The sequence below is a fragment of the Malaclemys terrapin genome, chromosome 23 (assembly GCF_027887155.1).
Source record: "Malaclemys terrapin pileata isolate rMalTer1 chromosome 23, rMalTer1.hap1, whole genome shotgun sequence".
Lineage (NCBI taxonomy): Eukaryota > Metazoa > Chordata > Testudines > Emydidae > Malaclemys > Malaclemys terrapin.
The window spans coordinates 16,215,928-16,239,444 of record NC_071527.1 but is presented as its reverse complement, the minus strand read 5'-3'; the positions used below and the strand labels follow the sequence as shown (position 1 = coordinate 16,239,444).

The following is a 23,517-nucleotide window of genomic DNA, read 5'->3' as shown; positions in this document are numbered from 1 at the left end:
CCGGGAAGGTTTTGAACATTGATGAAGTCGTTGAGGCAATTGGGCCCTAAGGCGAGCCAGTTACTGGGGTTGCTGCGCCCCGTTCTGGGGTGCGCGCTTCCAAAAAGGCCACTGAGACGGCTTCACACGGGGGCTAGGAGAACGCGTCGCCCCCTTCGTGAGACTCAAGAAGCCGAGACAAGCGAAGGTTAAGCGGTGACTCAATCCTGGCTCCAGGTAGCTGCCTGGGGAGGAGATTTCGGATCCTCGTGGGCTCTGGGATCCAGCAGAAAAGGCTCTGGCGCGATCCAGCGGCTGGGAGCCAGAGCGAGACATGGTCAGATGACAAATAAGGTGCCCGTTTTGAAGAGGGCAGGGAATGAACCATCCGAGACCTGACCCAGGGCAGTGGTGGAGTCTCACAACTTGGAGATCAGTGGAACTTTCTAAAAGACACTCCAACTCGAAGCTGGGTCCAGGAACCGGTGGACGCAATTCTCCGGCCTGGGATCCACAGGGCGGGGCAGGGGTGGAGGCGAGAGGGGCTGGAACGGCCACAGTAGGAACCCCCAGGACCCTCCTTCCCAGCCTGGAGCCGGCTTCCCCCCATCCCCATCTCTCACCGCCTCCCCTCACTCCCCCTCCTATCCTCCCAGCCCTGTATGTGCAGGGTGTCCATTCCCACCCACACTTGGGAGGTCAGATTAGATCTGATGGACCCGTCTCGCGTTCAACTCTGTTCATTCACTGCAGAAGGGCATCCCCGTCCGTCAAAGTGGACAGTACCAGCTGCCATAGGAGAAGATGCAAGAAACCTAGCAGTCAGTGCTGGCCCCATTGCCCCGGGGTGGCGCTAGAGGGCGCTGTGCTGCAGGGAGAGGGTGGGGGCTCAGCAGGGGGCGCTCTCCGGTAGCAGTCAGTGCTGACCCAGTGCAGGGCTAGGGGGCGCTGTGCTGCAGGGAGAGGGTGGAGGCCCAGTAGGGGGCACTGTCCCCTCACAGTCAGTGCTGGCCCCTAGTGGCTGCCAGGAGAGCCCGCAGGGCTAGGACAGGCATCGGCTGCAGGGGCTTTCACACCCTCCTTCCTCCCAGCATGGCTGCAACCCTCACCTCTGAAACCTTTGGTCAGGAAACGGCAGCTGCCGAGAGCCACAAACTCTCCACGCCCAGTTCACGGCGCTGGACGCACCTTCCGTACGGGGTTGGGGGGGAGGAGGGGTTTCTTCACACAGAACAAACTGCACGGCCAGGACGCCTGGGTTCTCTCCCTGGCTCTGGCAGGGAAGTGGGGTCTGGTGATTCGAGCAGGAAGGCCTGGGAACTAGGACTCCTGGGTTCCCAGCTCCCTGAGAGGAATGGGGTCTAGTGGTTAGAGCAGGGGGGGCTGGGAGCCAGGACCCCGGGTTCACCCCCAGGGCTGTGAGAGAAGAGGAGGGGATTCCACCTCCACTGGGCATCACACAGGGAGGCCATGAACGGTGCCCGCCAGGGACAGGGGATCCGGTGTCTGGCCAGGCAACCATCCCCTGGGTTGGGCCCCCGAGTTCCTCCGATCTGGCCTTAAGGAGCCTGGCACCATGGAAGACCCCCAGGCCCAGTCACTCCCAAGCAGCTGTTTAATTCTGTCTCATCCATAGGCCAGGCCCCGGCAGGCCCCAGGCACTCTCTGCTCTCAGCCTGGGGGAAAGAGAGGAGGGCAAATGAGCAACTGTCCCTCAGCCGCAGAGACCCAGGGGAGGGGGCAACAGCCTTGGAAGGGGGTGGTCGGATGCCTGGGTTCTCGGCCTTCCCCCACAGTGGAAGAGGGGTTGCAGAGATTGGAAGGGGATGGCCGGACGCCTGGGTTCTCAGCCTTCCCCCACAGTGGGAGAGGGGTTGCAGAAATTGGGATTGGGTGGCCGGACGCCTGGGTTCTCAGCCATGGTCCGCTGCCCAGGGCCTCATCCCACGGGGGGCTTCAGGCACAAGTCCCTGTGCAGGTGCGTTTCCGTGAGGGGTTTGGCCCAGTTGGCCCAGCAGAGCCCAGGACCAGCAGCAGGGAGGGCGGGGAAGAGGGGGTCTTACCGGCACGGCCCCCCCTAGGGGCAGGGGCCCTCGCAAGAGCTGTGGTCTGAGCTGCTCTCCTCCTGGCACAGGCGCAGGGCTGGCTCCGCGGCAGGGGCCGGCGGGCTGGCCGAGATGGACACATGGTGCCGACGGCTCCGACGGCCTGGCGGGGCAAGAGGGGTGGGAGGTGCTCAGTCCGGGGGGGGGCACTCAGGCGGGGGGCTCTGCCCAAGGGAGCTTTGACACAAAGGGGCCGGATCCCCAGCTGCTGAGAACTGACCCGCCTCGACTCCAGTGGAGCCATGCGGATTTACCCCAGCCCCACACATACGCCCCCTGAAGCTCCCTACTACATCCCCAGTCCCCCACATCTCACACCCAGCCCCCTGCCCCTCCCCCATTTCACCCGTCCCCTCACACCGACTCCCCCCGCCCCTTCCCATCTCACACCCAGCCCCCTGCCCCTCCCCCATTTCACCCCAGTCCCCTCACACCCAGCCCCTTCCACCTCTCTGCCCCCAATCCCACACCCAGCCCCCCGACCCTCACCTCACACCCAGCCCGGTTCCCAGCCCGCTCACCTGCGACCCTCACCGTCGCCTGGCCGTCGCCCCGAAGGCTGCAGTGGGCCATGGAGTTCCGCAGGGTGTTGACGGCCGACCTGTACGGGGAGACCCCGTTAACACATCCTCCCATTAGGCCGGGGGGTGCTGAGGTGATGGTGCAAACAGACTTCAAGGGCTGGGGATACCCCAGTTACGCAGGGACTCCGAGCCAAGACCAGCCTGGGCTTCTCTTCAGCGCCTTCTAGTGACTGATGTGTGAAAGAACATAACCTACTACTGCTGCTGGCTCACAGAGCTGCTCCTTTAGCTCTGGCCTATAGCCCTGCAGGGCCCAGGGTTCAAATCTGGACACAGGCAGGGTGGTGCCACGTTCACCTCAGCACTGGGCAAAGGGAGGCGATGCAGAGAACGCTAGGGGGCGCTCTCCCCTTGCAGTCAGTGCTGACCCCAGAGCCCTAGTGTGGCACTAGGGGGCGCTGTGCTGCAGGGAGCGGGGCGGAGGCTCAGTAGGGGGCGCTCTCCCCTTGCAGTCAGTGCTGACCCCAGAGCCCTAGTGTGGCACTAGGGGGCGCTGTGCTGCAGGGAGCAGGGCAGGGGCTCAGTAGGGAGCGCTCTCCCTTGGCAGTCACTGCTGCCCCCTAGTGGCTGCAATGAGAGCCCAGAGAGGTGTGGGGGGGGGCACAGGACAGATGGGGGGCTCCAGTACAGATCAGCATGGAGAGGGGCTGGGGGACGGGGAGCCCCTTCCCCAGCAGCAAACTCCGGCCTGGCCACCCTTACCATATATCATTCAGCTCCTTTTTGACCGGCCTGGCATCTCTGCCTCTGCCCACGGACTCCGGGGCCCCCTCTGCGCCCGGCCCTTTGCCCTTCAGCTGCGACAGGATCTGGGGAGAGAGGGGGGCTGTTCTAGTGAACACTGGGGCACAGAGATCTGCTATGCGGCTTGGGGGGGGGCTCAGCAGGGGGCGCTCTCCCCTCACAGTCAGTGGTGACCCCAATGCCCCAATGTGGCGCTAGGGGGCGCTGTCCTGCAGGAAGCAGGGTGGGGCGCTCTCCTCTGGCAGCCAGTGCTAGCCCCAGTGCGGCACTAGGGGACGCTGTCCTGCAGGGAGTGCGGCAGGGGCTCGATAGGGGGCGCTCTCCCGTGGCAGCAGTGTGTGCCTGGGTGCCGTATGATGCAAAGTGCCTGCTTTGTGAATGGACTGCCAAGGGGGAGGAGCATCGTGTAGCCCCACCCCCTTTCCTCTTCCTCCCCTCCCCCACATCTCACCTTCCTGCATTTCACTTGATTCTCGTGCATTTTCTTTATGCTGACGAGGTTCTTGGTTATATCGTCCTCCTGATCCTCTGCGGAAGAGAAAAACCGGAGACCCCAGTTCAGGGTTCCCCGCACCCCACCCAGACCCTCCCAGAACGGGCCTCACAGCTAACCAGATGCTCCTAGTGGCACATCTGGCCCTGCCGCCTGGAATCGCTGGAGCCCAGCGCTGCTCCCGCCCCTCGACTTGCAGTGGGGCCCTCAGCAGAGCGCGCGGCGCCTCTGGGCCTCAGTTTTCCCACCTGGAAAACGGGGCTGATGACGCAGAGCTGCCTCCCAGCAGGGCTACAAGGCAGAGAGGACAGGTGACCCCGGGGTTAAGGCATTGGGCCTGGGAGGCAGAGATCTGTGTTTGGTTCCTCGAGAGAGGGTGGTGTAATAGTTAGGATTGGGGAGGAGGGGTTGGACGAGGAGCCAGGACTCCTGGGTTCTATCCCCAGCTCTATCACAGCCTCATGGCCTGAACTTTGTGCCAGGCCCTTCCGTGCCTCGGTTTCCCCTCCGGACAAGCTGACCCAGCTGGGAGATCCAGGGCCGGAGCGTGCTCTGGAGGGCGGCTTGTGCCATGCATCCACCCGGGGGATTTTTACCCAGAGCCACCTGAGGGCTGGGGGCAAAGAAAGGGATATTCTGCTGGGTACCTACTCAATTTCTGATGGATCCTCCTCATCTCACCTTGCACTGCCTCCAGCTCCTCCCAGAGGAATTTCTTGCTACAGGAAGAGGAAAGTCGTCTGAAAGCCACAGGCTCCCGGCACCATTGCCCCAGGTCGGGCTGGGGAAATCCACAGAGCGGGGGGGCTCCCACCACCACAGGGGCTTGGAGAAGCTGCGTGGTCTGGGTACCCCCTTGGGTGATATCCTGGGCCCAGGGCAGTCAATCTGGGGGGAGGAGCTACTGAGGAGGGAGGGGCTCCTTGGGGGAGGAGCTATTGAAGAGGGAGGGGCTACCATTGAAAATGTTCTTGGGGGAGATTTTTAAAGGCCACACAGGAATTAGGCGCCTCGTGAGGCCAAGATTTCACCCCTTTCTGCTCTGAAACCACCATCACCAGTTGCGGCTGGAAGCTCCGTGACGCTCAAGGTGGTAACATCACAGGGGGGCAGGCAGGCTCCAGCGACTTGGGACCCAGCCTGAAACTCTGAATGCCTGGGTTCTATTCCCAGCCCTGCAGCTGGGACCCTTCCGTGCCTCAGTTTCCCCTCCCAGCTTTTATCTAGTTAGTTTTGGGGCAAAGACTGTCTCTCACCAGGTGTGTGTGCCATGCCTGGCCCCACAGGGACCATGCACGGGCGGGCGATGGGTGCACGGGGCTGCTGGGAGAGGGGCAGGTGCTGGCGGTTCGGGCCCTGGACTAGGACTCAGAAGATCCAGGTTCAACTCCCAGCTCTGCCACTGACTCCCTGTGTGACCTTGGGCGAGTCGCTGCCCCGCCCTGTGCCTCAGTTTCCCCATCTCTCCAATGGGGATAATGATCTTTCCTTTGTCTGTCTAGAGGGTACACTCTTCAGTGCGGGGCCTGTCTCTTGCTCTATGACTGCACAGGGCCCCGATCCAGTCGGGGGAGGGGTATTGGGATCCCGGGGCAGCAGACCTGGGACGCCCCCCCTTGCTGTGGAATCAGCCCCCCCATGCCCGGTCTAACCTCTCCAGGATGTCCAAGGACAGGTTCTCCAGCGAGTCCCCCCGCTGGATCATGCGGTGGTCGGGACGCTCCAGCAGGGACTCCTGCAGCCCTTCCACCTCCTTGGCCATGGCAGCCCAGACCTCCAAGATCTTCCCGTCCACCAGCCGCTCGAACATCTCCCCCTGGGCTGGGCCGCAGGCTCGGCTCAACTCCTCTGTGGAGAGCAGAGGGGGACACTTTACACCCACTCAAACATTCCCATGTGGATTTGAGGGGAGGACCTACGGATGGGGGAGGAGCTATAGAGGAAGGAGGGGCTCTTGATGGGGGCGGGGCTATTTTGGGGGAGGAGCTACAGAGAAGGGAGGAGCTAGAGCGGCTATCTGGGGAGGAGCTACTGAAAACGTTCTAGGCGGAGGTTTTAAAGGGGAATTAGGAGCCCAGCGGCCCTTGGTGCCTTTGACAATCCCAGCCCTTCTGGGAAATGATGCAGGCTGGGCCGGTGGTTCAGGCCCCAGGTTGGGAACCAGGAGTTCCAGGTTCTTGTCCCAGCTCTGCCACTGACTCCCTGTGTGAGCTACTGTCCCTCCCCGTGCCTCGGTTTCCCCATGTCTACAATGGAGACAACGCTTTTTCCTTTCTCTCTCTCTATGGTGAAATATTCAGTGCAGGACCTGTCGCTTGCTCTATGACTGGGCAGGGCCCCGTTCTCGGTCGGGGGCAGGGAACTGGGCAGCGCCTGGCGCCACGGAGGCCCCCGATCTCGGTCCGGGGGGTGTCTGTGCAGCGCCCAGCACAATGGAGACTGGAGATAATCCCCTGCTGGGAGAGCTGGCTCTGACGGGGACTGAGCAGTGTCTCACCTTCCAGCTGCTGTATCTTTCGCTGCTGCAGGCTGCTCTCCTGCTCCAGCAGGGAGACCGAGTGGCTCAGGGCTTCGAAGGCCTGTCACAGAGACACGCAACAGAGGGGGTTCACGGACCGAGCCCTGACACCCAGCCCCGCCGCCTCTGGTTATTTCCCAGGGCCTCTGAGTGTAGATGGAAAGGGAGCTGGGCTGGAGAGGCAGTGGGGTTTAGCGCATGGGGCACCCGGCTGGGCGACAGGACACCACGGTTCTAGTCCTAGCTCCGGACTGAACTTGCCGGGTGTCCTTGAGCAAATTGTTTTGCACTATGTGCCTCAGTTTCCCTTCCCACCTTTTGTGTGTTTACATTGTAAGCTGGAGCAGGGACTGGCTCTCATTAGGTGTCTGGGCAGCACCCGGGCCAATGGGGCCCTGATCCTGGTCGAGGTCTGTGCAGCCCAGTGGGGAACCCTAGGCACTACCATAATGCACGTAACAAATCCCCCCTCCCTGCTGTGGTTACCTTGGCCTGGGCATGGAGTTGGCTTTTGATGATCTCCAGCTCGTTTTTCAGGATCTTCTGGGAATCTGGGAGCATCGCCTGGATCATCCCTGCCACAGAGCAAAGGCGGCTGGGGGTGAGTGGGGAGCATGGGGATGGAGCCCGAGGAAGGACTTAAAAACATGCCAAGCCTGCTTCTCTGTGCTACCCTGGCTCTGCATTGGCCTAGGGGGCAGATTGGGGTACACTGCGCTGTGGTTGTTCTCTGCTCCCCAGGGGCCCATGGACGGGGCCAAGCACCGGTGTCTTGACCAGGTCCCCCCTCAATCCCACACTGTGCCCTCCTCCCCACCCGGCTTGGGACACTGCCCCTCAGCCTGACCCCAAGCGGGGCCAACCCAAAGCCAGCTCATCTGCCCCCTAATGGGGTCCACCCTGGCTCCTCCTACCACCCCTCAATCAGGGCTAGGGAGCCAGGCCCACTCTCCAGAGGGCATCCCACCCCACTGCCTGCTGAGGAGGGGGTGTGTCTTGGCTGGCCACACCCACTCGCTGCCCTCCAGGTCTAGTGACTCCCATCCCCACAAAGGATCAGCCAGGTCTGGCCCCCACCCCCACCACAGAGATGGGATCGTCTCTCACCATTTGTCTCGAAGGCCTCCGTCTCCAGCTGGTTCTGCAGGGAGGGGATCAGAGGGGGCCGTCAACCTGTACCCACAGCACTGCTCTTCCCGTTAGCCCCTGTGAGCTGGGGGGGGGGGGCGGCAGGGATGATTGTCTAGGGGTCTGAGTGATGGACTCAGCCCATGGGGAGGAGGCTGGGATGGCTCAGGTATGTATGGGGTGAATCCTGTGTCCTTTGGGGGGCGGGGACAGGGACCCCATTCTCATTGACGCTCGAGCCCCTTAATAGGCGCTCTGGGAGCATAAAGCGGGTGGGAAGAGGCCCCCTGGACTATCCCTCTTGGCAAGGGGCCTCCCGGCTGGTGTGAAAGCAGAGTAAGGGGGGCGGGATCGGGGGCAGGCCCAGAGCTTGGCCATTTCCCTGCTCCCTGGGCAGGGCACGAATTAGAGCAGCCTCGAGGCTGCTCTCGATGTCACTGGAGACAGGAAGAAGAGCAGCGCAAAGTGGGTTTAGAGCCATCACCCTCTGTCTGAGCCCCAAACTAGGGAGTGGGGTGCTGGGGAGCACGATGGGGCAAGGACCAGGTTTCGCTTTCCGTCCCAAGCAGCGCGGAGTCACTTACCAGCCCTGCATTGCTGCAGGCCCTGGATAAGTAGCAGCTGGGTGCATTACCCCTATTCTTGTCCTCCTTGGAGACCGTGATCAAAGTGGTCTCCTGGAAACAAAGGGGGAGAATTCAGCTACCCACATACCCCCGTCTGCCCCTCCCCCGGGAAAGGGGAGGGGTATCTGCTCAGTTTGGCAATGGAAAGGGGATGCTGCATGGAAACCTGCCTTCTTGCAGTGACCTCTGCCTTGCAAAATCAACACACCATTATACAACCTGCCAAGGGCCTAGACTGGACTAGCAGGGGGCTGCAGGTCAGGAATGAGGGGTACCGGCAGAGCTGGTGGGCGGGATACCAGGGTCGATGGGCACCCAGGGGGTGGGATATGGGGGTTGATGTGCCCCCAGTGGGCGGGATACCAGGGTCAATGGGCCACTGGTGGGTGGGATACCACGGTTGATGGGCCCCCAGGGGGTGGGATATTAGGGTCGATGGGTCCCCCGGGGGTGGGATATTAGGGTCGATGTGTCCCTGGTGGGTGGGATACCAGGGTCGATGGGTCCCCAGGGGGTGGGATATTAGGGTCGATGGGTCCCTGGTGGGTGGGATACCAGGGTCGATGGGCCCCCGGGGGTGGGATATTAGGGTCGATGTGTCCCTGGTGGGCGGGATACCAGGGTCGATGGGTCCCCAGGGGGTGGGATATTAGGGTTGATGTGTCCCTGGTGGGCGGGATACCAGGGTCAATGGGCCCCCAGGGGTGGGATATGGGGGTTGATGCGCCCCCAGGGGGTGGGATATTAGGGTCGATGTGTCCCTGGTGGGTGGGATACCAGGGTTGATGGGCCCCCAGGGGGTGGGATATTAGGGTCGATGTGTCCCTGGTGGGCGGGATACCAGGGTTGATGGGCCCCCAGGGGGTGGGATATTGGGGTCGATGTGTCCCTGACGGGCAGAATACCAGGGTCGATGGGCCCCCAGGGGGTGGGATATGGGGGTTGATGTACCCCCCAGTGGGCAGGATACCAGGGTCGATGGGCCCCCAGGGGGTGGGATATGGGGGTTGATGTACCCCCCAGTGGGCAGGATACCAGGGTCGATGGGCCCCGCTCTGCTCCAGTGCAGCGATCCCTGCTCCCCCCAGATCTGGGCAGGGGTGGGTCTGAGCCCTGGGTCTGTGCGAGGGCCGGCGGTGCCTGGCTGGGGCCGGGGTGATGGGCTGGGTCAGGGCTCAGCCCGGCTGCCCGGGTACCTTGGTGGTCAGGACCTGCCCCTTGAGCGCATCCATCGCCCCCGGGTCTCTGCCCCGCTGCCAGAGGCCCACGTGGACCCCAAAGCGCGGGGTGGGGACAAGAGGGGGCGGGGTTTGACCCACCGAGGCCGCCACACCCCCCCATGTAACAAAAACAATCACAAAGGCTAAGGGGCGTGGCTTTCTAGCCCCGCCCCCTGCATGAGCTCATTCCCCCCCTCAGTCCCTATTGGCCTGGCGCTCCCCTTGCGAGGTGATTGGGCAGGAGCCAGGAAGGGGGTGGAGCCTTGAGGGCAAGGGGGCGGGATCAGAACGCCACAACAGCTGAGCCCGGGCCGGAGCAGCCCGCGGGCGTGGGAGGTAGGGACCCGACCCCCAGCCCCGATCTGTGCAGGGGGCGGGAAAGGAGCACGTGTGGGGCTGGGGGAGCAGCCACGCAGAAGGGGGGCTCCCATAGGTCCCTGGCTTGCCGGGTTGGCTCTCGTGGGGCCCTGAGGCTGGGCAGGGACTTTGCCCCCCCTCTCCCCCCACCCGGCGATCATGTGCAAGGCTGGGAACCTCCCGGTGCCCGACCCCACGCTCCCGGGCGCTGCTCCCAGCCCTGGCCGGAGGGGGGAGGGGGCCAGGACTCCTGGGTTCCCTGCCCAGCTCTGTGGCTGGCTCGCCAAGTGACCTTAGCCCTGGAGTCAGTGGCAGAGGTAGGAAGAGAACCCAGGCGTCCTGAGGCCCCCACCACGGGTCTCCATAGATCTGTCTATCGTGCTACGCCCCCACCCCCCCGCGATTCTAGGGGGCAGGGCGGGGCAGCGTTTCTCTATCTGGGCCATTGGCTGTGGGAGCCATGATCCCACACCAGGCTTCTGCTCATCCCCCTACAGCCCTCCCCGCCCCGCCCCCTTATCTCCACTTGCCAGCCCCGGTGCTCTCCTGTACTAGCGCTGAGTGAGCCCGGCCTCCCTGTTGGTCTAGCCCCTGGCTGCTCGGCCATCTTCACCCCCTCTCGGGTCGGTTTTGTAAGTCGTTTTTATTGCTCTGTGTTGCGGAGTATTGGGGGACTCAGGGCCCTGCACCCCCGGCTTCCTGCGATTCACCATGACTCTCAGCCAGCCAGTAAAGCAGAAGGTTTATTTGGATGACAGGAATACAGTCCAAGACAGGTCTTGCAGGCACAGACAACAGGGCCCCCCTCAGTTAGGTCCAGCTTGGGGTCCCAGGGCATGCCAGCCCACCCCCCTTTGGGGGGTCAGAGCCATCTCTGCCTCCCAGCCATCTCTCCAGCCTCCTTCTAGCCTGCTTCCAGCACTCTCCTCTTGCGACCCCTCCCACAGCCTTTGTTCAGTTTCCCGGGCTAAGGAGTCACCTCACCTTCAACCCCTTCCTGGGTTCTCATGTTACACACTCAGGTATGCGCCCTCGGGCAGATCCCATCCTGCAATGCAGACTATCCCAGCACACTCCCCCTGTCAGCATTCACAGACCACCGTGAGAACAGGCCCAGTTCGTCACACTCTGTGCCTCAGTTTCCCCACTTTTAAATTGGGTGTGATGACCTTGCTGGGAGGGGAGTGTGGTTTAGCAGCTAGTGCCCGGGACTGGGACGACCTGGGTTCCGTTCTCCCAGCAGACCAGTGGCAGAGCTGGGAACTTCCCTGCTCTGTGCCTCGGTTTCCCCATGTGGGATATGGGGATGATCGTGACGTGCTTTGAGATCTCTGGCTGGGAAGAGCTCAGGATTGTTTTATTACTTGTCTATTTAGACTGCGCTCTTAGGGGCAGGGATCATCTCTTGCGGTGTCTGTGCAGCGTCCGACACAACGGGGCCCTGATCTCAGCCAGGATACCTCCCCTATGCTTGGTCTCGTTACTCCGCAGTGACCCAGAGAGTGCTGGGAGTGGCCATCCCTGCCCCCTGGAGCTCATTGTGGGGTCTCTCCACCTCTCTGCCTCCAGGTCTGTAAACGCAGCAGAGATGCCGATGGAAGGGGAGCCCAGCAGTCTGGCCAAAGTCGCTCAGCTCTTCATCCTGTCTCTGGCCTGGGGGATGCAGATGTGGGTCACCTTCATCTCAGGTGGGATGTGCTGCCTGGGTCTCTGGGAAGGAACCTCCTGGCTCTCAGAGCTGGGAATAGAACCCAGGAGTCTGACACCCAGCACCTCCCCTCCTGTAACCATTAGACTGTACTCCCTTCTTAGAACCAGGAGTCCTGGCTCCCTGCTCTAACCACTAGACCCCACTCCCCTCCCAGAGCCAGGGATAGAACCCAGGAGTCCTGGCTCCCAGCTCCCCCGCTCTAACCACTAGACCCCACTCCCCTCCCAGAGCCGGGGTAGAACCCAGGCATCCTGGCTCCCAGCCCCATGGCCCTAATGCTCTCTGCGTGCCTTGATTTCCTCCTCTCTCCTTGGCTTAGGATTTGTGCTGATCCGGAGCGTGAGCCGACACACCTTCGGCCTGGTCCAGAGCAAACTCTTCCCCTTCTACTTCTACACCTTGGTGGCCTGCGCCGTCCTCAACCTCTCCATCTTTGCCTGCTACCACCCCCGAGAGCTGCTGACCACCGGGGAGACCCTGCAGGTACCATTGAGGGGCCAGGCACAGCCCCGGCCCCTCGCGAGCCGGCCATCCCCGGGCGGGGGGGTCGCGCCCCTTCACGTCTGCTCCCTGCCATCGGTGACTTCCAGGGTTAGCTGAGAATGGGAAAGCGGTTAAAGTGCAGGATGCCTGGGCTCTGGGAGGGGAGTGGGGTCTAGTGGTTAGAACAGCAGGGGCTTGGTGTCAGGACGCCTGGGGTTCTATTCCTGGTGTTACTGGCTTTGCCCGTTACTTTAGGGGACGCTCATTTATTAGGGTCACTCTTCTGGGGTGGGGGGGGTGTTCTGTACTTCTATCAATGTGCTGCTCGTGTCACTTGTGTTTTCATATGGAGCTCTACTTCTCCCTGCTGCAAGTCCCCTCCCAATGGAGCTACCCTGCAGGACCTCGGTTCCTTGGGTGACCAGACAGCAAGTGTGAAAAATCAGGACAGGGGGTGGGGGGTAATAGGAGCCTATATAAGAAAAAGACCCAAAAATCAAGACTGTCCCTATAAAAGCGGGACATCTGGTCACCCTATCGGTTCCCCGGGGCTGGGTTCCTCCAGCCCCAGGATCAGACGGACACACACATTAACAGAGCGCGTCGGAGAGGACCGGGTTAATCAGTACTCCCACGCTGACCCCTTATATGTCCCTGAACTCAGTAGTCTGGGTCGAGCAGCACTTCCAAGCTGCCACCCTCGTATGTCCCAGGTTCAGCCCGTCTCTATCCCCACTGTCACGTTACAATTATTCTGGTAGTAACCCGCTGGATGAGCAAACCCCACCGGATTTTGGGGCGCTGCAGGGATCTTTTAGCTTAGGTACGAGGAGCGTCGCTGCAGAGCGAATGGGGAAACCAAAAAACACCCATGACGGGGACAGAGAGAGAGAGAAGCAACCAGCTTAATCATGAAAGTTATTTATCGCCAGGTAATAACCACACGGGAGCCAAACAAACAAAACAGTGATGGTATTAAATCCAACTTAAACTTGATTGTCAACGTCAGCTTTAGAAACTGTAACTGGGGGCGGCCAGCCTGGGAAGAAACCAGAATTTACCAAAGTACATTGCCAAAGAGCCACAGGAATACGTCAGCAGCCCCCCATCAGCTCCCCCCCCTGCTCCCAGCTCCTCCCACCCACCAGCAGCCCCCCAGCAGCTCTCTCCCCGGCTCCCAGCGCCTCCCACCCACCAGCAGCCCCCCAGCAGCTCCCCCCCCTGCTCCCAGCTCCTCCCACCCACCAGCAGCCCCCCATCAGCTCCCCCCCCTGCTCCCAGCTCCTCCCACCCACCAGCAGCCCCCCATCAGCTCTCTCCCCAGCTCCCAGCGCCTCCCACCCACGGGCAGCTCCGCCGATCAGCATCTCCCCCTCCCTCCCCGCACCTCCTGATCAGCTGTTTCGTGGCGTGCAGGAGGTTCCGGGGGGGGGAAGAGGAGCGAGGGCACTGCAGGCTCAGAGAAGGGGGGCGGAAGGGGTGGAGTGGGGGCAGGGCCTGTGGCAGAGCCAAGGGTTGAGCCGCCCCCCCCCCCCCCCCCCCCCCGGTACATTGGAAAGTTGGTGCCTATACAAGGAGCTGCATATTAACTTCTGAAGAGCCGATCTGGCTCCGGAGCCAGAGGTTGGCTACCCACCCCTGCTATAACTGATCACACAAGTCAGGGTCAGAAGGTTATACCTAGAGAGAGAGCTGGGGTCTCACCACTCCGTGACGCTTGAATCGGTCGGGGGTCCCAGGTGGTAGCTGAGGTCCGGAGTGCTGGAGACAGGCAGAGCCCCCAGCACAGTCAGTCAGGAGAAGATGAAATCCCAGTGGAACTGGTGCAGAGTTTGGATCCAGGCATCAGAACACTTACGTGAGCGTGGGTGGGGGGTTTTGTAGGGAAACAGCCATGGTTCAAGGGAGAACACTAGATATGTGTGTGGACAAGGGAGAATACCAAAGTTGCTTTGTTCAGGCTAGACTTGGGAGCTGCTCATTCCTGGCTTTGGGCGGTGTTCCTTGGAGGGAGCTCACAGTGCAATTAAGGAGTTTCACTAGTTTGGATACCAATCAAAGATTCATTACTAGAATTGGTCTGATCACTGCTGAGCTGGGGGTGTGCAGGCGTGGGTCCATTAACATCTGGAGCAGAGATCCCCCATGATGCAGTGCTTCCCTGCTTTTCTGGTCCCAGAGTTCCCTGGCGGTTCTTGCCCTGGAATCTCTGTTCTCTGTTCTGTATGCTCATGGAGGTGCCTCCTTGTCCCATCTTCGATGCAAATGAGGCTCGGGGACTTTCCTTAATCCTGTCCCCCTTATTCCGGGGGTTTAGGGGTGTCTCCCGCGGCCTTGTCAATGCTCTTTGTAAGTCTTTCTTCTGATGGGTTTTGGCTCAAGCAGAGGTGGGGGGGGGAGGGGGAAAGTCTTTAGTGAGTCAGACAGGCTGGGTACTGCGCCCTGGTTCCCCAAGAACACAGAGCTGCTAGGTAACACTGGCTCTGGGAGGGGAGTGGAGTCTAGTGGTTAGAGCAGGGGGGAGCTGGGAGCCAGGACTCCTGGGTTCTATCCCCAGCTCTGGGAGGGGAGTGGGGTCTAGTGGTTAGAGTAGTGGGGGCTGGGTGTCAGGACGCCTGGGTTCTATCTCCAGCTTCGTCCGTTCAGTCTGCCAGACCCCATTCTCCTCCCAGAGCTGGGGACAGAACCCAGGTGTCCTGCCGCCCAGTGTCCCATGCCACCATCCCAACCATTTCTCTCTTCCCTCCCCCAGGGCGCTCTCTACTTCGTCTGCCTCCTCCTGGCCAGCGTTAACGCCCTGGGCTTGTCCCCGGCCACCACGGCGGCCATGTTCCGGTTGCAGGCCATCGAGCGGGAGCACGGCCTGGGCGGGGAGGTGGGGCTGGCGGCCCGGCGCGAGACGTACCAGCAGCTGCGGGAGAGGGACCCCAAGTACCAGGCCGCGCGGCAGACGTTCTTCAGACGCCACGGGCTGTCGTCCCTCTGCAACCTCGTCTGCCTCGCCTGCAACGGAGTCAACCTGCTGTGCATGGCGCTGCACCTCAGCAGCCTGTAGGAGGGGGCCCTGCCCGCGGGGAGGGGGCGGCGGCATTGTCCTTGGGGGGGGGGGGCCCACCCACTAGGTGGGACTTGATTGAGCGAGGGGCTTGGAAGTCCATGTCCCCACCGGGTTCTGATTGGTGTCTCTTTCTAAGCCTGTATCCCATGCCTGGCACCAGCTGGAAGTTTGTGTTGGGCTGGGGGTGGGTGGGTGGGACGGGATGCAACCGACTTGGTGACTCAGGGCTTTTCCCTGGGTTCTATCCCCTGCTCTGGGAGGGGTGCGGGGTCTAGTGGTTAGAGCGGGTGGGGGAGGGAGGGCGTGCTAGGGAGCAGGACTCTTGGGAGGGGAGTGGGGTCTAGTGGGTTAGAGCAGTGGGGGGGCCGGGAGCCAGGACTCCTGGGTTCTATCCCCAGCTGGGGGAGGGGATTGGGGTCTAGTGGTTAGAGCAGGTGGGGAGGGGGTGCGTGCTAGGGAGCAGGACTCTTGGGAGGGGAGTGGGGTTTAGTGGGTTAGAGCAGTGGGGGGGCCGGGAGCCAGGACTCCTGGGTTCTATCCCCAGCTGGGGGAGGGGAGTGGGGTCTAGTGGTTAGAGCAGTGCTGCCTCTGCTCACATGTGCCATTGAACCAGCAGGGGACTGAAATTTGCCCGGTGCTGAGGTCCCCAGGCCTCACTCACACCAGGCTCTTTCAAAGGGCTCTGTGGGAGACGGATGCCCACTCTCTCTTAGAGCTCGTTGTTATTAGCTCTATGGCGGGGGCAGCAGCAGCCGCGGTGGGACCCCGCGGCACGGCAACTAGACCAGACCTTAGTTGAAACAGGCAAAATATAGGAGGGGAAACTGAGGCACAGAGCGGGCATGTGACATGCCCAAGGTCACCAAGCTGGCAGTGGCAGAGGCTGAGAATAGAACCAAGGTCTTCTGAGTCATGCTCGACTAGGCGACGCTGCCCCTTATCAGAACCTCTGTGGGATTTACTCGCAGTGCTTGGGCTGGCTCTACGGGGCACTCCGCTCCGGCGTCCTCTTGTCTATTTCGTGCTTCCTGTTCTGTTCTCGCTGCCCCTCCGTTTCCTTGCTGAGCCTTGGCAGAAAGAGATTGAGAAGCACGTTCCAGTTTGTACTGATCAGGGGGGAAAAACTCCCAATGAAAGTCACCTTCCAGTGGGGTTCTTTGGAGGGAAATAAATCGCTCATTTGTGTCTGTACAGCACCGTGCACAAAACGGTATTAGTCTATGACTGCGGCTCCCGGATGCTATTGCAATAGAAATAAAGAATCGTATTCTCTGAGCTGCTTTTCTGTTCTAAAGTTTTCCATTCAGAAAGGATGTGTTTACAAACTCACCAAAAGAAAGAGCGTCAAGATTTCTATTTTGTGACCTGGGCTAGAACTTTTCCAATGCTGCTCTGGGAATTTGGCTATTTCCCCTTTCGGAGAAGGGGGAGGAATTAGACCGGGGGGGAAAGAATTTATTGTTTCATTGGATTTTTCTATATATTTTTTCCCTTTGTTTTTTCAAATGTTGGGGGGTTTTTTACTGAAAGTCTTTCCCCAAACCACTGGCAGTTTTTGGAGTTGGTTTCAACCAAACGCCTGCAAAAGGTTGTTGGAAACGGACATTTGGGTGTTGACAAAACTAGCCATTTTTTGTCGGGGGGGGGTGGGGGTGGAAAGAAAGGTATGAACAAAAAAAACCTCAGTCAGTCCTATTTAGATGACGAGCTCTCTGGGGGAGGGACCGTCTCTTTTCATGGGGCATGCGCAGCGCCTAGCACAATGGGGGCCCTGGGCCAAGAAAGCAGTGCCTAGGCATTGCTGTAATACAAATGATAAAAATCCAGGCCTGGACGGTGGATGCTGTGTGCCGTTGTGCAGTCTATATGGTTTTAGAAAAATATGGTAATGAGTGAATATCATGTAACTGGAATATGCTTCATGCAAAAGGTCTCTTGTATCATTACAAAGCTTATAATCTACTGAGTGCGGTCATCCTATTTGTATGAATGTACCACTCTTGTATCTGAAACTAGGAATATGAAATATCACTCTGAGGGCCTATTGTAATTATGCAAAGTGTGGGCCATTAATGGTGGTTTGGAATCTTAATGGCTCCCATCAACCAGGACAATTGACTGTGGACGGCTCTGTTTGCAGCCAAGCCTTCCTGTGAGTCAGGCTGGGAGGATTGAAGGCTTGGGGTCTTACAGTGACATGTGATCATGTCACCTGAACTGGAATCCATCTTTAACCTGGTGCTTTTCCAGTGAGGGGGGGTGGAAACCCAGAGAGAGACAAAGGGTTCCCACCTTATGCAAAAGATATATAAGTGGGTGGAACAGAGAGAAGGGACAGCCATCATGAAGAATCCCCTAGCTACCACTGGAGCTGGAACAAGAGGTGTACCAGGGGAAAGAATTGTGCCCAGGTAGGGTGACCAGATGTCCTGATTTTATAGGGACAGTCCCGGTTTTTGGGTCTTTTTCTTATATAGGTTCCTATTACCCCCCACCCTCATCCCGATTTTTCACATTTGCTGTCTGGTCACCCTATGGCCAGGCCTGGAAGAGGTCCAGTCTGAGGAAAAAATTTACTGAAGCATCTCTGAGGGTGAGATTATCTGTATTCAGTTTGATTAGACATAGATTTGCGCATTTTATTTTATTTTGCCTGGTGACTTACTTTGTTCTGTCTGTTACTACTTGGAACCACTTAAATCCTACTTTCTGTATTTAATAAAATCACTTTTTATTTAGTAATTTACTCAGAGTATGTATTAATACCTGGGGGGGCAAACAGCTGTGCATATCTCTCTATCAGTGTTATAGAGGGCGAACAATTTGAGTTTACCCTGTATAAGCTTTATGCAGGGTAAAACGGATTTATCTGGGTTTAGACCCCATTGGGAGTTGGGCATCTGAGTGCGAAAGACAAGCACACTTCTGTGAGCTGTTTTCAGGTAAACCTGCAGCTTTGGGGCAAGTAATTCAGATCCTGGGTTTTTGTTGGAGCAGACGGGAATGTCTGGCTCAGCAAGACAGGGTGCTGGAGTCCTGAGCTGGCAGGGAAAACAGGAGCGGACGTAGTCTTGGCACATCAGTTGGCAGCTCCCAGGGGGGGTTCTGTGATCCAACCCGTCGCATCCTGAACCGGAGTTCTTTGGACCTCCGGGCTTCCTGCGAGCAGCCTTGTAAGCTGTCCATGTGTCTTCCCTGAACTGCAGCTGCCTCTGGGGGGCAGCGTGTCACGGCGGCGCACAGCAACACGACCGAACCTTGGTGCGTGGGGATCGAGGGGGGTAAGGTGTAACTTGAACTGGAATTTGGGGGGGACATCATAGTTAAAATGTTCTGGGGTCTTTAATGATACCCTCTGGTTGGTGTATCTCCCCCTCCCCTCCAATTGGTATGGCAAACATTCTGGTGACAAGAACGTCTCCTATTCCCCTCCACTCCTGCAGGCCAGCCGATGGGCCAGCTTGGCACCTGCTAAGGGCAAGGGCTGTGCTCATTTGGCCACAAGGTGGCGTGGGTTGTCTGAGCATTACCCAGCCTGCTGGAAGACTTCAAGAACTGAGCATGTGAAGAACGCCTGGGGCACCTGCATTGGGCATTGCTGGATTCATAGCAGGGCCCCACCGCTTGTTCTCCCCTGCCCCGGCACCTCAAGGTGCAGCGCCCCCTGGTGCCGCTGAGACTGATTTTGGCTGCAGCAACCCGGAGAACCGGCTCCGATTGGATCGCTGACGGCGGCCAAACCGTTGGGGTTTTGTTCTTCCCAGAAGGACTGACGGATTTTATGGCCGGAAGGGACAATCAGAAATCCAGTTATCCAAGAGGCCAGGTGCAGCATAGTGGTTCCTTCCGGCCTTGTACGTGATCATCTAGGGTTGGTCGCTGCTTAAAAGTTTATACGCGTCCAGGGTGTGGGGGAGGAAATCCACCATCGTTTCTGGCTGAGCTCAGGCATATCATTGACAAAGAAGCACCCGGCCCCTAAAACATTGATCCGCAGTCCCTAGAGATGCTTGGAAAAGGGGCGCGAGAGGAATCGCTGGGTGGAAAAGGTGGGAAGTCGCGTTCTCGCGGGCGGTTCCCCAAAGGAAGGATTTTTCACGGAGGTGTTTCTCAGAGGGTTTGAGTTCTTCTCTTTCGTTGTTTAAAAACACAGGGGTGGGCTTGATAATGGGGGAGAGACTCGATTTTTTTTCTATCATCCAGTTTTTTTTGGGGGGTGGAGGGAAAATTTCAAGGATGAGAAGAAATTTGCAGTGGGGGGAAAATATCCCCCTTTGATCTCCAGTGAGGAAGGGAGTGGCGCTAGTGCAACAGTCCTGCAATTGGTTGGGTGTGAGCCACGCCCATTTGGTGTGTGCCACGCCCACTTTGTGGTGCTCTGTCGGCCTCTAGTGGGGGCTGGAGGTTGAGGGCTAGCAGCAGGCTCTTTCAGCTCAGGCACTTTAAGAGGTGGTGCTCCCCGGTTCGATTCCCACGGCCGCCAAACCCCTCCGGGTGCCGTGTTCCCTCGGCTCCCTGCATGGATCCTGCTGCATGGCTGGGCTTTCAGCAGATTGGCTGCTGGGGCGTTGCAGCGGGTTGGAGCCGGCTAGGGCGGATGGACCTGCTGGCTTGCCTTGCTGGAGCCCAGGAGATCGCTGACAGGAGTCACGTGGAGGGGGGAGCGTTCTGTGGTGCCCCCTGGTTTTGCAGTGAGACACGTGCCCTGATCGCAGCAGGACCCTCGCTATTGCTGGAGAATCCAGCCTGGGTCTTGGTTACGCTCAGACCCCTTTGCGCTGCCTAAAGGAGTCTTAACCTGGATGGGACAGGGCCCCTAGACCCCCCCTCCCATGCATGGGGGGCTTAGCCAGCTGGTGTGGGGCTGGCTAAGGGCCCTGCCCTCCCCTTGGTCCCAGCCTCTGTCTGGGGGCAGATCAGGGGCATGGTTGGGGCTCCCCCCAGGGCCCACAGGGAAGGCAGAGAGCTGCACTTAAACCCCCTGTAGCTGGCTGGCCTGCGGCAGTAACCCTCTGCTGCCCAGGCCGCTGCCTTCCTGCACTGCCCCCTGCTGGAGGATTTCACTAAGCAGGACCTGCCTGCGGGAGCCTGGGTTACTACCACCAGGGACAGAGGCGTCGAAGAGCCCAGCAAGAACGGAGACGCCCCGGGTGGTGCTTTGCCCAGGGGGCTGGGCTGTAGGTTGCCCAGAAGCACCAGGCCTGAGGCGCGTCCTGCGGCCCCGCCCCAGTGCTAGCTGAGCATATGGGGACGTATCCTTGCCCCGCCCCTTCTCTGAGGCCCCGCCCTGCCCCGCTCACTCCATCCCTCCTCCCTCCGTCACTCGCTTCCCCCCACCCTCACTCACTCGCTCATGTTCACCCGGCTGGGGAGGGTCCCTTTTCGACTGGGTGTTCGGACACCTGGCAACTCTACGCCCGGTGAGGCCAAGTGGCATAGCTGCCTGCGCTCCAATGAAGCATCGCCCATTTCCACCCGCCGGGGCCTGGCTCCGAGGACGGGGCTTTCATTCTGCCCCTGCCTCTGGGCAACCCAGGGCCTTGAGTTCCCCAGCACCCTGCCTTCAGGCAGCGCCAGGCGAGCCGTGCCCGGGCAGCCGGGGCGTGGGAGTGGCTGCACTGCAGGGCTGGCGCAGAGAGACGGCTCAGCAATCCCTCATCCTCCCTGGCAGAGCTGCCGGCTGCTCGCGCCGGAGGAGAGACGCTGCAGAGGTTGAACCTGCTGTAAGCAGCGCTGGCAGCCTCCGTGCTCGGAAAGCGGGGGCCCGATCCCCAGCTGGTGCAAAGGGGGTTGTGCTGTGGGGGAGTCACTGAGGCCAGATCCTGGGCACAGCTCCATTAGGGGTCACTGGGCTGGACCCCCAGCTGGCGTAACGCCGCATGGCTGAGGGTGATTATCCCCATTGTGCGCATGGGGAAACTGAGGCACAGAGAGGCTAAGTGACTTGCCCAAGGTCACACAAGGAGTGAGGGGAGGAGCAGGGACTTGGACCCAGTTCTCCCAAGTCCCAGGTGAGTGCTCTAACCACTGGGCCATCCTTTCTCTCTGAAGCAGCCTCTCTGAGTCGCCTTGGGCAAGTCACTTACTACTTATTATGACACTGGAGAACAGGGCACGGCACAGACCCGGACTGAGATCGGGGCCCCCGCTGGGCTGGGCGCTGCACAGGTGCCAGCTGAGATCGGGGCCCCACTGGGCCATCACACAGACAGAATGAGGGGAAGTCCCTGCCCAAGGGGACAAATAGACAAAGCAAGTATCATCCCTGTTTCACAAATGGGGAAACTGAGGCCCAGCACAATAACGTGACTCACCCAAGCCATCAGGGGCATGAACCCGCGGCTCCTTTCCAATTCACGGGGGACCTCTGCAGAAACAGGATGCGGCAGCTGACCCTGGGGAAGGCGGTTACGAAGGAGGAACTCACTCACGCATAGCCCCTTCCCCTCCTTCCCTGCAACGGTGCTGGGGGAGGGCCCATTAGCTGGCACATGTACACAAGCGTGTGAGCCAAGCGTCGGTGAAACGTGCCAGGCAAACAACCCTGCTGCCGAGAGGCAGCATGGAGCAGTGACACAGCAGTCAGATCTCCTGGGTTCTGTGGGAGGAGAGGGGGGTCTGGTGATTAGTGCAGAGCTCATGGGTGCCAGGACTGTTGGGTTCTCACCCCAGCTCTGGGAGGGAAGTTGGAGCCAGTGAAGGGGGGATTGGACTGGGAGACCTAATTCTCCCCTAACTGCTCCCCGTGTTTGGGACATGCCCAGAAGTGGTTGGACACAGCCGTAGCATTGAGCCACCTTGCTGTTATCTGTGTGCTGGGTCCTGTCTGATCCGTGTTCTAAGCAACAGCAGCCTTGGGGCTGCTCTAACGTCTGCTCTCCACTCCCATAACTCCCAGGAGCTGAGAACTGTAGCTCATTGTGCTTTGGCCACCCCACAAGCCAGTTCCACACCAGCTGGGGGGGGTTCCTGCACAGGCCGCAGAAGTGTGTGGGGCGTTGGAAAGGGGCCTATCCATCATTCGGTGTTGGTCCCGGAGACGTCCCTACCAGTCAGTCGGAGCAGAGGAGCTGGGCTGGAAAGAGATTTCCTGTCTTGCAAACACTTTCACGAGAGCGGATCATTTTCCCGTCCCAAATCAGGACCAAAAGTTTAAAGCTCCAAAAGTTTCACGGAAGCTGGGAAGGAAAATTGCGTCGGGCCCATCGGCCAGTTTCACGCGGATCGTTTCACAGCACTTTGACGTTGACCGTTTTCATTTCTTTGTACCCTGTCAAATCCAGCTGTCGTTCTCAACCAGGAAACCAGAATTCTTGGGGGGAAAATGCCCCAACAGGGTGTTTTGCCCGTTTCAAAGCGTTGTTTTCCTCCAAACTTTGTCAATCCCCAAAATGCATCTGTTTCCTGCAAGAAGTTTTGGTGAACTTGAATTGGGGACAAACTTTTGTGGAAAAACTCCCGCTCACCTCCGCTGAGCAGCCGTTCCCTGCCCTCCAGGACTTAGAGACGCCATGCAATTCATGGAGCATTTGGGGACCCGCGGACTGGATCCATTAGCGCGTTCTGCCTCTGGGGTGAGAATTTCTCCTCCCAGGATCCTGTTGAACTGAGGAATAGGCGGGAGGCTGGCCAGCCCTTTAGAATAGCTGGAAGGAAGTTAGAAGTAGGGTGGGTCATTGGCAGGGTTTTGCAGGGATTGGGAGCTGGGGAGATCCAGGGGAGAGAGGGCAGCTTGCCAACTACATGGCCAATAAGGCCCCTGCGTTCTAGCTTTGCGCTCGCTCGCTCCTTTGCATTGTGCAAGGTCAGTTCTGATGCAAGGGTCTGTAATTCCTCATTGCTTGTTCCGAGAGCAAGCCTCTCTTCCCCCTTCATTGCACGTTGTTGACGCAAGAGCTCCTTTTGCTGAGGCTAATAACTGCAGTGCATTGAAACAGGTTTCAAATGCACTTTCAATTTGGGGGTGGGGGGCTTCCTGGTCCTGCTGGCAGACTGGGGCTCTGTAGGGAAGCGTGGAATTTTGGTCGTAGCTGTCAGTCTGCAGAGATCCGGTTTAGAGTAAGGGGTAAGCGGGGCTGCAGGGAGCAGCCTGTTTTGTCTCTCTTTTTTTTTTGGTTCTTGTGTGTTGTCATTCTGAATGCTGAGAAATAAAGCCGTGTTATATTGCACCAGCCCTGCGAGAGGATTTTATGCTTTTGTCTAACTTCTCTATCTGTACGCCAGGAACATAACAATCACCATCAGAGCCGGTGGGAAAAAAGTTGGTTCAAAACTTTTTAAAAAATGTATTTAGAGGGAAAATGACGTTTTTCCCCCAAAGCGGATCAGAACTCAGGATCTTCGGCTGGAAATCCAGGTGTTTTGAAATTTCCAGCTGTCCCAAGTGGGAATGAGATTAAAACAAACAAACCTAACGGAGCGAAAACTGTCCCGCACTGTGGTTGGGCACGCAGGGAGCCTCCAGCTCTGACAGGTGTTGAGCGGCTCCTGTGACAATGGGTTAGATCCTCA

General features: G+C 59.3%; 2 protein-coding genes and 1 long non-coding RNA gene across 11 annotated transcripts; 1 reads left to right on the top strand and 2 right to left on the bottom strand.

Annotated features, from left to right (window-relative positions):
- Nucleotides 1-1,579: 1,579 nt before the first annotated feature.
- CCDC159 (coiled-coil domain containing 159) lies at nt 1,580-23,146 on the bottom strand. 7 transcript variants are annotated; one of them, XM_054012701.1, is made up of 13 exons: nt 22,056-23,146; nt 21,321-21,604; nt 8,136-8,228; nt 7,531-7,564; nt 6,910-6,998; nt 6,403-6,484; nt 5,558-5,753; nt 4,557-4,624; nt 3,864-3,940; nt 3,371-3,477; nt 2,606-2,685; nt 2,043-2,187; nt 1,580-1,655 (listed from the first exon to the last, which is right to left on the bottom strand). In XM_054012701.1, exons 2-12 carry the CDS (start codon nt 21,336-21,338, stop codon nt 2,057-2,059), a joined length of 975 nt encoding a protein of 324 aa, XP_053868676.1. In that variant the 5' UTR covers nt 21,339-21,604; nt 22,056-23,146; the 3' UTR covers nt 1,580-1,655; nt 2,043-2,056. The 7 variants fall into 7 exon arrangements, with proteins under 7 accessions (XP_053868676.1, XP_053868675.1, XP_053868673.1 ...); XM_054012700.1 differs by having other exon boundaries at nt 21,321-21,373; XM_054012698.1 differs by having other exon boundaries at nt 21,321-23,146.
- Nucleotides 9,671-16,281, top strand: TMEM205 (transmembrane protein 205). Of its 3 annotated transcripts, none has more exons than XM_054012705.1 (4): nt 9,671-9,733; nt 11,324-11,442; nt 11,785-11,948; nt 14,701-16,281. In XM_054012705.1, the coding sequence occupies exons 2-4, from the start codon at nt 11,343-11,345 to the stop codon at nt 15,001-15,003; spliced, it is 567 nt and encodes a 188-aa protein (XP_053868680.1). In that variant the 5' UTR covers nt 9,671-9,733; nt 11,324-11,342; the 3' UTR covers nt 15,004-16,281. The 3 variants fall into 3 exon arrangements, with proteins under 3 accessions (XP_053868680.1, XP_053868682.1, XP_053868681.1); XM_054012707.1 differs by lacking the exon at nt 9,671-9,733 and adding an exon at nt 9,919-10,071; XM_054012706.1 differs by lacking the exon at nt 9,671-9,733 and adding an exon at nt 10,282-10,386.
- On the bottom strand, nt 12,854-14,694 carry LOC128828227 (uncharacterized). Its single transcript, XR_008443170.1, has 2 exons — nt 13,629-14,694; nt 12,854-12,987 (listed from the first exon to the last, which is right to left on the bottom strand). It is a non-coding gene; the product is annotated as an uncharacterized LOC128828227 (long non-coding RNA).
- Nucleotides 23,147-23,517: the final 371 nt, after the last annotated feature.

Coding starts and splice junctions, on each gene's coding strand:
- CCDC159 (XM_054012698.1), bottom strand. CDS start 21,764: ATGTCCCAAACACGGGGAGCAGTTAGGGGAGAATTAGGTCTCCCAGTC. Junction 6,485..6,909: donor AACTCCATGCCCAGGCCAAG/GTAACCACAGCA, acceptor TCTCTGTGACAG/GCCTTCGAAGCCCTGAGCCA. Junction 5,754..6,402: donor AAAGATACAGCAGCTGGAAG/GTGAGACACTGC, acceptor TGCTCTCCACAG/AGGAGTTGAGCCGAGCCTGC.
- TMEM205 (XM_054012705.1), top strand. CDS start 11,343: ATGCCGATGGAAGGGGAGCCCAGCAGTCTGGCCAAAGTCGCTCAGCTC. Junction 11,443..11,784: donor GTGGGTCACCTTCATCTCAG/GTGGGATGTGCT, acceptor TCCTTGGCTTAG/GATTTGTGCTGATCCGGAGC. Junction 11,949..14,700: donor CCACCGGGGAGACCCTGCAG/GTACCATTGAGG, acceptor TCCCTCCCCCAG/GGCGCTCTCTACTTCGTCTG.